A 12,136-nucleotide genomic window follows, 5' to 3' on the forward strand; every position below is an offset into this window, starting at 1 on the left:
TTTGAATATGCAATGAGAATTTCATACACTATGTTCCATCACAGATTCAAGGTACTGGTAATGGTGTTCAAGGCCCTACATGGCATGGGTCCGGAGTACCTTAGGGAGCACCTGCTGCCGGCATCAACTTCCCTCCGCCCTGTGCGCTCCCACAGAGAGGGCCTCCTCAGGGTGCCACCAATCAGAGAATATCGTTTGGTGGATTTATGGAATCGGTTGCCGGTGGAGCTCCGGATGGCGCCCGACCTTCACTCCTTCCGGCGTGATCTGAAGACGCATTTATTTGAACAAGCCAGCTTGGCCTGATGGGGGATGGGTTGGGTTTTTATTGTCATTTTAATATATGTATTTACTGTTTTTTAGCTTGGGCATATGTTTAATTCTTTTTTAACTTTTGTATTTTTTGTATTTTTATATGGTTGCCCTGTTCACCACCCTGAGTCCTCCGGGAGAAGGGCGGTATATAAATAAAATTATTATTATTATTATTATTATTATTATTATTATTATTATTATTATTAGTATTAGTATTATTAGTATTATTATTATTAGTATTATTATTATTATTAGTATTAGTATTAGTATTATTATTATTATTATCATCTGTATTTTTTACATGAATCTACCAGATTTTGGATGATGATAATGTCAACTACCAAATGATATTAAACAGAAACTGAGAACTGTAGCTACATGAGTTTTTGCAATTCAGGTCTGATCCCCTCCTTTTATATGTACAGGTGGTCCTCGACTTACAACAGTTCATTTAGTGACTGTTCAAAGTTACAACGACACTGAAAAAAGTGAGTTATGACCGTTTTCCACACTTACGGCCATTGCAGCATCTAAAAGAGCAACTTCCTGAAGAAAATTCAAGCTACTAAAATATGAATCCCGTAACATGTGTTTTTTGTATATATGAGAATCAAACCTTGTCCCAAACATCTTCATAGTACTCCATTGTGGCAGTTTACTTTTTTATTATTATTATTTGTTATAATAAAAGCAAGAAAAAATAGCACCAACTTTAAAGAAATGCAAGATTGCCCTAATTTTGAGAACAATTTTTCATACAATGTTTAGTGCAGGTATTCGTGGCAAAAAAGAGTAAAATTCATTGCTAACTCAGTCTGAGAATTCTAAAGAAGATAAATTTGATGCCAGTATCAACATTTTACTTAAACATTGAGGCAGGAATAGTTATGTATGAAAATATTTCCGTTTACACTTGCTGTACAGAACTGAATTAAAGGTGTATATATTATTCGCATCACGTATAGTGCTATATAACCCATATTGTACAGAATGAGAACTATAAGAGTCAGAAAATCAAATCAGTTTTTTTAAAAAAACTAGTGCAGCTAATTAGTAAGACTATTTTATTTTATTTGTTTATTTTATTATATTATTATTGAGAAAAAAGTGAACCAATTGCTAGGCAATAATAAGGAGTACTTTAAAGTGTTGGTAAATAAACACAAAACTACCTACCCAATGTATTTTAATCAAAGCAGAAAATCTGACCATATAATTGGTGATATCTGTGTTTTCTTACAAGCTTCGTAGGAATGAAGAGTACTGTACTTTTCATGTCAAAGCAGCAAATATATGAGAATTGTTTCCCTTTTAGTCATTTGTATGTACAAGAACATCTAGAGGAAGGAAAAGCGAGAGCTACTGTATATAAATGAACATAATATAGGAGAATTCCAGTCCAGATAAATAGATTTCTGAGGATGCTGTTGCCTGGTGGCTCAGATTGTCAGTGCTCTGCTATCACTGAGCATCTATCAGAGGAAAGTGAAGGGATGGGAGTTCTCAAATAAGATGTCAGGTTTGTTAAATCACCTAGCGCTGTGCTGATCTTATTTCGGCTGCTGAACCAACATGCAGTTTGTGTGTGTGTTTGTGTGTCTGTTGTGTGTGTGTAACTGATGATCCAGCAGAGGGATCTGAATATAAATTCCGCTTTCAAACATTCACATTTGTTTTAAAACATAGCCTGCAATGTTGGGCAATGTGACTAAATAAACTGAATTTGTGTTCAGTGTTTATTACTGGAGAATGTCTTTCTGGGATCATATTAAAGGTAAAGGTAAAGGTTCCCCCGCACACGCATGCTAGTCGTTTCCGACTCTAGGGGCCGGTGCTCATCTCCATTTCAAAGCCGAAGAGCCAGCGCTTGTCCGAGGACATCTCCGTCGTCATGTGGCTGGCATGACTAGATGCCAAAGGCGCACAGAACGCTGTTACCTTCCCATCGGAGTGGTCCCTATTTTTCTACTTGCATTTTTACGTGCTTTCGAACTGCTAGGTTGGCAGAAGCTGGGACGAGTAACAGGCGCTCACTCTGTTACGCGGCACTCGGGATTTGACCCGCCAAACTGCCGACCTTCTGATCGACAAGCTCAGCGTCCTAACCCACTGAGCCACCACGACAGACACACTAATGTGCTATGTGTTTATCATTTCATGTGTGAAGAAGTTTAACCTTCAGTGGCAACAGCCCGGAAGCTTACTAAGCATTCTTAGTACCACGGTCAGACGTTCTCTGGAACTGCATTTCCCAAACTTTCCTGTCCCTGTTTCCTCAATAGAAATACTCAAAGAAGCAACAGAGAAGGGCAGCAACTTCCATCTGCTTCATTTTAACTCTGTCAAAAGGCAGCTATACAGATTGAATTCAAAAGCAAAGGAGATGGACAGTGAGCAGAGTAGAAAGAAAATGGTCTGAATAGCAATAGCATTTAGACCTTATCTACCACTTCACAGTGCTTTATAGCCCTCTCTAAGTGGTTTACAGAATCAGCATATTGTCTCCAACAATCTGGGTCCTCATTTTACCAACATGCAGAGGACATCTTACTTTAGCAGCTACAAAAAAAATAGAAGAGGCACCAGAGATCAATGAAACTAACGCATTTCTCCTTATTCCCACAAAATTCCAGCTTAGATATGGGAAATTGTGCAGATAGCACTGGATGCATCATCCCCAGCTACAATTTTTCCCTTTCATGATGAAGAATAGAGGAGAGGTCACCTAGAGTCCTACTTATTATCTCTATTCTGCTACTATTATGAACATTAAAAGTTTACAGGTAGTCCTTGACTTATAATCAACCATTTAAAGACCATTTAGAGTTACAATGGCTTCAGAAAGGGTGCTTCATAGTCCATAAAGCACTTCCGTCCATCATAAAATGTCCCACCAACACCGCCCAATCATGTGACTGCATTTTAGGGACTTGCAACCAGCTGGCATTTATAATAGGTTATAGCATCCCACAGTCATAGGACCACAATTTGTGAGGTTTTTTTGCTGGTTTCTAGTTTTTTTTAACAGTTTCAATTAATAACTTCTGTAAAAACAGTTGAAAAATTGAGTCTGGTTATGTACAACTGAAATTATGCTCTCAAATGTGGTCATAAGTTGCGGACTACTTATAAAGTCACAATATGGTTTTCAGTAGCTCTGGAACAATCTCTGGGGGAGGGGTGTTCTTTTGGATAGAAATATATAGATAATATACATACTTGTTTCTTCATTCCCTCTTCTTGTTTTTGCCTGCCTTTTATTTTATTTGTGACACTTAACTGTTTTTTTATTTTTGAGGATATTTAATAAATAAATAGAGATGTAATGTGGTGCATTGGTTAAGGCATTGGACTAGAAACCTGGAAACTGTAAGTTCTAGTCTTGCCTCAGACCCAAAGCCAGATGGGTGACCTTGTGCCAATCACATTTTTCAACCCTAGGAAGGAGGCAATGGCAGACCACTTCTGAAAAGCCTTGAGAAGAAAACTGCAGGAATTGTTTGGGCAGTCTCTGAAAACAGACATTAATTGATTGATTGATTGATTGATTGATTGATTGATTGATTAAATAAATAAATAAATAAATAAATAAATAAATAAATAAATAAGTTGGAAGTGTTTTGGGGGCAAAACAAACTAGAAATTAGCCGTGATGATTTTCTGAAGCCCTGCATTGTGGATTTGCATATAGACTATATCTGAGGAACAAGCCAGGGCAGGGTATTTTGGGGAAAAAATATAATTTAAACTATGTCAAAACACACAAGCCTGAGCCTCACAAATCTTTGATTCCATGTTGCTTTTCCATAACATTCATAGTTGTCAAAGAGTAATGCCATGGTAGCAGCATTACAAGAAAATAATAATTTTCCATTGCATAACTAAAGGAAGAAAATAGTAAATTTAGTGACTGATGACACTGTCCCCAAATTATGAGTTCATCCTTGGTCACCCCTCATGGAATTGCAAGTATGACATGTTATTGGAGACAAATGATACCCCAATGTGAGCGACTGTGTTATCATGCTTTGAGCCTTACCAGCTAGCTTTCCTGACTTAACTATTTATTCTATACTCGTTTCATAAAAGAACACAAGTTAATATATTTCCCTTTTTTATATATTTTTTTCACTTTTTTCCCATTTCCACCTTATTTCCCTTGATATTTCCTTTAATAGTGGAAATCAGTCTCTGAGCTTCCTTGGACAAAATTTGCATTGACTGTGGCATCTTTTACTTGCATTTTTCTGCTGTTACAGTATATGCAATTCTTTATTTTTGTTTTCTTAATTTTCCTTTATTTGTTTGTGTTCTAATTTCATAATAAACATTTAATCATTTTCTCTTCTTTTCTTGTCTATCATTCTCAGTCATGACATTAGGCTGGGATATAAATTATAAATACATACTGTACATACATACATAAAGGTAAAGGTTCCCCCGCACATGCGTGCTAGTCATTTCCAACTCTAGGGGCCGGTGCTCATCTCCGTTTCAAAGCCAGAGCCAGCGCTTGTCCAAGGACATCTCCATGGTCATGTGGCCGGCATGACTAGACGCCAAAGGCGCACAGAACGCTGTTACCTTCCCACCGTAGTGGTCCCTATTTTTCTACTTGCATTTTTACGTGCTTTCGAACTGCTAGGTTGGCAGACATACATACATAAATGCACTAAATTTAGTAAATAGCAATCTGATAAATGCCACTTTGGAGAACAAAAAAGAACACACTTACAACATACTTGAAATTTTGCATTTTCTACTTCAGATTTAATCAAATTCTAACCCAAACAACAATGTAATGTGTAATTTAAAAGTACTTAACACTGATTTTTTTAATAAAATCTACCACCTTGTAATGATATCATGTCACAATTGTTTAGCTTGTATATTAATTTTTATTCTAAAAATTTTTTACAGACATCTGTGTTTTTCCTTGTGCTGGACAATAGGAGACTAGATTCATGAATTGGACTCTTCTGCAAAAATCAAAACTGTAAATCAGAACCTCAGGATGACCAGTGAATCTGTGCACATCCATATTTTGCGTAAAAGTTTTTTGTATTCAGAAAATAAATAGAATTGTATTCCAGTCTATCTCCTTGAAATATCATAGCATGCAAATGATAACATCTGAATGCTTTTCCTGCCATGAACAAAAATGAAAATTGCTTAATGCTAAGTCAAATGTATTGAGTGCATGAACTCTGTTTTTGTTTTTTGTAATATCCTTGAATATCTGTGGGCATATAGTTATATAGACAAAATATATGTTATTGCTGGCAATTGCGTTGTAAACACATCTATCAAAGAAAGCCTTTGTTCAATGTACTTGGAAATAATAATACGTCAGATAACTTGCTGAAATCAAAATATTATATAATAAAAATGCCACACTCTTTATATTTGTCAGTATTCCAATGTAATTTTCCTTCTTTCCTTTAACAAAGCAAGCACCATTTGATATGAATAGAAGCTAGAAAAATGCATTCAATAAAGTGTAGTTTGGATACTTATTCCACTACTAGGGATTCTACTTCTTGCAAATGTTTTAATAGTTAAATACATTCTATATAGCTTTGGGATAATCAAAGTAGTTTGGGACTCTTAAACCAGGGCCCCCCAACCTTTTGGGCACCAGGGACCAGTTCTGTGGAGAAAGATTTTTCCATGGACCAGAGGGCGCGTGGTTTTGTGTGCTGACCGTGTCCAGCAGATGAGGCTTTGCTTGTTTGCATGGCCCAGTTGTTGGTATGTCATGGCCCAGTGCTGGTCCATAGACCGGGGGTTGGGGACCCCTGTTCTAAACTATATGACTATAGGGTAAGGACTGACACTTATTTTTAGTACTATCAAAACCTTACATATGTAGTTCTAGCACCTTTATCTTCTACAATTTTCAATTGGATTTACTTTCTAAATTTCCACTGTATTCAGAGATGATTTCTCTAGTGAAGGATTGTTTCATTAAGATGCAGAAAGATTTGAACAGAGATTTCTTCCAAGAAGTGATCATTTTATCAGCTAGAATGAGTGAGTCTAAGAACTCATTCTCAAGTACTTTCATTCAGACATCTAGGAAGGCTCAACCAAACCTTAAGAAGTATATATGGATCATTCTAAGATGGCGGCACCTGGACCAGCTGCCTCTATGGGGCAACTTCAGGCCCATTTAGGCAGAAATCAGCTGTAGGGTGCAGAGCCTCACAGTCCCTCAGCTGCTGCACTACTATGCAAAACCAGAAGGCTTGAAGTCAGAAGTTCTAACCAAGAGGCACCTAGGCCTCTAAAATCCTTTGAACACTCACACTTCTAAAAGGAATTCAACATAAAAATGACATGTGATAATTTTGCTGATATTTATGGCTCATATGCATGCACTTCCCACCATCTGTACTCACATGCTGTATAAGCATATCAAACACTGTATTGGCATCTGTTTTAATTCATATTTCTTTGAATGCAATGAGATTAGGACGAAAAAGAGTTTAACCAAGTTTTACATGGTCACAAGATCTGGAGCTTGTCATTTTATCTAAAATAGGACTGACAATAGTTACACATAATGTAAAAAAATTAGATAATATCAGAAAGCACATCTTGATTTTATTCGGAGAAGCTACAATTTAAAGCTATAATTTAAAATTGGATGCTTTAGTTGGAACTAGCTAGCTGGAAATAGGAACCAGGTAATTTCCATCTCTACTTTATAGAAGAGACGCAAAAGAAATACATTTATATATTCCAAAGATTTACATCATTAGCTAAGCCAAATTCTTCTGTTCATAAAAAAAAATCATTACCCAAATTACATGTCTGCAGTATAAGCAGAACTGTCATTTTTGGCTCTGATTAGATTTCACTTTGTGTAGTTGCAGGTGCACTCCAGGATTCTGAACATGTGTATTCTACATTTTCCTTCTTCTTTCTTATCTTCTTTTGCTTAAGACATTTACCAAATTGGCAGAAGTCTTTGCTGATAATGTGACAACCCATTCCTTCTTAGGGCTGATTAATCTATCAACAGCAGCTACTTTTGATAGTTTATAGTCCTGAACCTAGGAGCACAATTGAGTCCAACATTTCTGTTGCTAAAGCAAGACAGGTGTTAAATGCATCATGCCCCATTTTGTGACTTTTTTCCCATGGTTCTTAAGCAAATCACTGAAATTTTTAAGTGAGTCATGTGGTCATGAAGTGACTTTGCTTGTCAGAAGCTCCCTACAAAAGTTGCAAATTACAGTCTCAGGGCCCAGAGACACTGCAACCATCATAAATACATGCCGGTTGCCAAGGACCCAATGTTTGAGCACACAACTTGTGGGGATGCTGGAATGGTCATAAGCGTGAAAACTGAAAGGTCACTTTGTTCAGTGCTGTTGCAACTTTGAACGATCATTAAACAAATGGTTATAAGTCGAGGACTATCTGTTATACCTCCTGAAATCACACATACCTTTAATATTAGCTGCAGAACAGCAACCATGGAAAAGAGAATCCCCCCATTCATCTTATAGAGTTAAAAAAATAGCATCTTATTTCTTTATTTCATAGGATCCTTCAACAACCAATCTATCTATCTATCTATCTATCTATCTATCTATCTATCTATCTATCTATCTATCTATCTATAGAGAGAGAGAGTATATATATATGCAGTATATATAAATATATATATATATATATATGCAGTATATATATATATATATGCAGTATATATATATATATATATATATATATATATATATATATGCATATATATATATATATGCAGTATATATATATATGCAGATAGATTGGTTGTTGAAGGATATGTGTGTGTGTGTGTGTGTGTGTGTGTGTGTGTGTGTGTATGACAGAGAGACAGAGAGTGCATGTGTCTGAGGCTGAATTAGTATGAGAGAGATTTCAAACTAATGGATGGACACAAACACTGCAAAAAATAATCAATTGAAAAATAATAAAACTTCACCTTTGTTCAAATACAGCCATTTTACCCCTAAGACTAAGCAAGCTTTTTTTAGACTGTAAGAATCAAAAAGATAAGTGCTGATGAGTTTTTCCCCAGAGATAAAGAACATGGATTTCAAGGATAACAAGAACCTGCTTCTCTCTAAGAATAGCTATAACCAGTCTCCAATGAAGCTCTGCAATTTAGCAAGAAGTAGATTGCTGAGCTTCTGACCTGCCATTTTCACGTTAGGATAATCAGGAAAAGTCTTCATAGCAATTTTTGTGCAATAAATAAATTTAAGTAGTTCAGGTGCTGCAATGTTAACTCTTCCTGGAGTCATATAAAATTATTATTGCACATCAAGCTTTAGTTTAATTATACAAAGAAGTTCATTGGCTTACAGGCAATATCATGAAAGTAACTACACAAGTATTCTCATAATTGAGCTTAGTTGTAAAAGCACTTCAGTATTAATTTTAGAGCCATTTTTATAATTTAAATTTTTCTGAATGTCTTTCATATTATCCACTGTAGTCAAGATTAAAAGATATGAAAATTATATATATACACACATACATACATACGTATATGCATACACATACAGTTCTGGCATATTAATGTTTTTCTCCAGCCCCAATTTGTCTGAAAGCTATTTAGAAAGGAAGACAAATATTTTTATAGTTTATAGGGTAAAAAAGAGATCATATTCCAAGACTTAAATATGTAATATTCAATTTTTTCAACTATTAGTACTCAGGTTGCTACTTGTATCATCATTTAAACTCAAAGAATTTTTTAAGGTCTTAAAAAACATAACAGCTCTGGCCTTCTTGTATCTTGTTTTAACTTCTGTGTGCACATGTGCACACAGGCGCACACACAAACACACATACATACACACAAGCTCCTTCATATCAGTGTTGACTCCTGGCAACTATCTGGGCAAGTTCTTATTCCATTTTTTTGGGCAAGATTTCAAAAGTGGTTTGAAATTGCCTCCTGCCTAGATCAAGAGAGAGTGACTGGCCCATAGTTTCTGTCCAGCTTCTGGCTTGATCCCTAAAATACTATCCCAACCTGGCTGTTTCTTCATATATCACACTTATTTTCTTATTCTATTTTATTCTGATATTCCTTTATTGTATTTTATGCTACATCGCTTCATTATGATCCATGATTATAACACTAAATGTATTTATGAGGGGTCCTTGGTGCTCTCTGAGCTTGGCTGTTTTCTTGCAGATTTCATTACTCACACTGATGATGTTACCCAGTTTGGTAATGAAATGTCTGCAAGAAAACAACCAAGCTCAGAGAGCACCAAAGACCCCTCATTTCAACCCCGAGGTACAAATATTCTCTTTTATTGGTAAACTTATTTCTCCACTTACTATCCAATACTCTCATTTCTCCTTAACTTCATCAAGAATTCACATCTTTTCATTGAATTTATCCTAGTACCCTGAGAACACGTTTTTCAGATGTAGCTTCACAGCCATTTAAATTATATAGTAAGACACCTAGGTCAGATTTGCAGACCATTAGTCTACCCTATTTACAAGTCAGTCAGTTCAAAGAAACAGAATTTAGAAAGTTGGCTTCCCTTTTTGCAATTTCCTAGTGCCCACTTGATTTTCTACCTACATTTTTGACAACTACCTATTCACTCTCTTGTTGACTCAAGAAGCTCACTGTAAAAAGAATCCCTCTCTATAAACTTTGTTGGGTTTCCATGGAGCAAAGTTTGCTCTTTTTCTTAACCATACAGTGGCATATTCATGCCAAGGAGGACGAGTAATTAGGTAAGGAATCAAGATAGTGTATAAATAATTGGCTTTCAAGTTAACAGTATGGCAATTGACAATCTCTTTATATTTCAACTCCAGCTCTTTCAGTCGCAAAGAATAGGTTATGTAGCCATTTCTGATTCATAATTTTCAAATGACCATGCTAACATCTCATACCAGTCAGAAAGTTATTTTAATATTCTAGTTATTACATCGTTTATTCATAGTTCTGGTTTCTAGGTTGTTTCCTGAAGCTGGCATGTTCAAAAGGCAAATATAAATATTGACACGGCCAAAGGGAAATGGCTCGTTCTTGGTGACTTCGAAGTGAAGAACGGTTAAACAGATGGCACTCAATACTTGTTTATTTTGAATTAGCACAGAACAGCTTTCCCAGTCTGGTGCATTTCAGATATTTAATTACTCTGCCCCTGGTGATGCTGGCAGGAATAATGAGAATTGTAATCTCATGAGGCACCTCCGAAGGGCTTCAAGTTGAGAAAAATGAATTTAAGATATGACATGGGCACCCACAGAGACATGTGTACATACACAACACAGAGAGAAAGAAACTTCCTTTGCTAAGTCTGCCAGCCAACTGCCTCTGAGCTTCTGAGTAACTGAATAATAATAATGAGAAACAAAACCACTCCGGGAGGGAATCAGCCACTGAAACATAACTCCTGGGTAAGAGGGACTCAGGCAGCCATCACTGAGCAAATGGTCAAGTGTGCATGCACTCTCTGCTGGCCTGAGCCAGCCTCTGCTTCACCCTTGGACTAGCAGCCTGCCCAGGGAGTCACACTGCAGTCCAGCGAGAGCAATTATAACAAGCAAAGAGTGTCTGAGAGCTTGCTCTATATATATCCAGAGAAAAAGAGAAAGATTCAGGTATTCTGGATCAGTTTCCTGTTCAGTATGTCTTTGGCGCAAAGTGCCTGCGGCCAAGCTGGAGTGGACCCAATCCTCCCACCCTGTGGGCAACCAGACAGCAGAACAGACAACTGAAGCTTGCTCTCCTGGTGCTTGTCTTCAGGGGGAAACAAAATGTTTCCGTACGGATAGAGCAGCCTGAACCAAAACACTCCAGAAAAAACCCCCTTCACACGTTCACGAATCCTCCCTGCCCCTTATGGGACTCACCGATCCTGAGCACTTGCTGGGAAGTCTGAAGGACGCCCAGGCGAAGGTAAAGGAGGAGAAACAAGAACCTCCTGCTGGCTTCCATGGCGGAGTCCCCGGGTTTCTTCGCAAAGGGTTCTCCCCGCTTTCTTCACGCTCTGGCTGGGTGCATGCTTCAGCCTCTCGGCCACATTTCTTCCTCCCGCTTAGACATTCGCTCCTCGGACTCGGGCTGGTTGGCGGCCCCTCATGGTTTCCTTTAATTCTCTCTCTCTCTCTCTCTCTCTCTCTCTCTCTCTCTCTCTCTCTCTCTCTCTCTCTCTCTCTCTCTCTCTCTCTCTCTCTCTCCCTCTCTCCCTCTCTCTTCTCTCTCTCTCTCTCTCTCTCTCTCTCTCTCTCTCTCTCTCTCTCTCTCTCCCCCTCTCCCTCTCCCTCTCCCTCTCCCTCTCTCCCTCTCTCCCTCTCTCCCTCTCTCCCTCTCTCCCTCTCTCTCTCTCGTGAGAGTGAGCGCCTGTATCCCTCCTTCTTTCAGCCCATCACTCCCGCCGGCGTCCCAGCCAGGCGAGAGGGACTGCAGGGGGTCTCCTCGAGTCTAGGGCAGCGACCCATTCGAGGGGAAAGTTGCCTCTCGGAATGCCCGGCGTGGCTCCCGCTTCGCCACCAAATTGGGGAAGCGAAGAGGCAGGAGGCGAGTTCTCACGAGCAGCCGCTGCTTGGCAGCCCGTCCCAAGCCTTCTCCCAACCCCCGCGCCCCTTTCCTCAGCTACTTTCTACCTCGTGGACCTAGAACTGATTGGATCGCCGCTGTCTCCGGGGCTGGCTCTCCTCTCCGGCCCGGTTCAAAAGGGACCCGGTCAACTCGCAGCTGGTCAGCTGGAGAAGAATGAATGAAGCCTCTCTGGTGACGTCAGCCCGCCTGGGAGCATCACACGCCGCGTATACACACATACACTCACAC

At 38.5% G+C, this 12,136-nt stretch overlaps 1 protein-coding gene across 2 annotated transcripts in view; it reads right to left on the bottom strand.

Moving 5' to 3' along the window:
* Positions 1-11,456, bottom strand: part of GRIK1 (glutamate ionotropic receptor kainate type subunit 1) — a 161,636-nt gene extending 150,180 nt beyond the window's left edge. For both annotated transcript variants that reach the window (XM_083361817.1, XM_083361816.1), the window contains exon 1: positions 11,200-11,456. In XM_083361817.1, the coding sequence (XP_083217943.1) occupies positions 11,200-11,284 (85 nt within the window). In that variant the 5' untranslated portion in view covers positions 11,285-11,456. The remainder of the gene's footprint in view (positions 1-11,199) is intronic.
* Between the last annotated feature and the right edge of the window lie 680 nt (positions 11,457-12,136).

The sequence above is a fragment of the Vipera ursinii genome (assembly GCF_947247035.1).
Source record: "Vipera ursinii genome assembly, chromosome: 4".
Classification (NCBI taxonomy): domain Eukaryota; kingdom Metazoa; phylum Chordata; class Lepidosauria; order Squamata; family Viperidae; genus Vipera; species Vipera ursinii.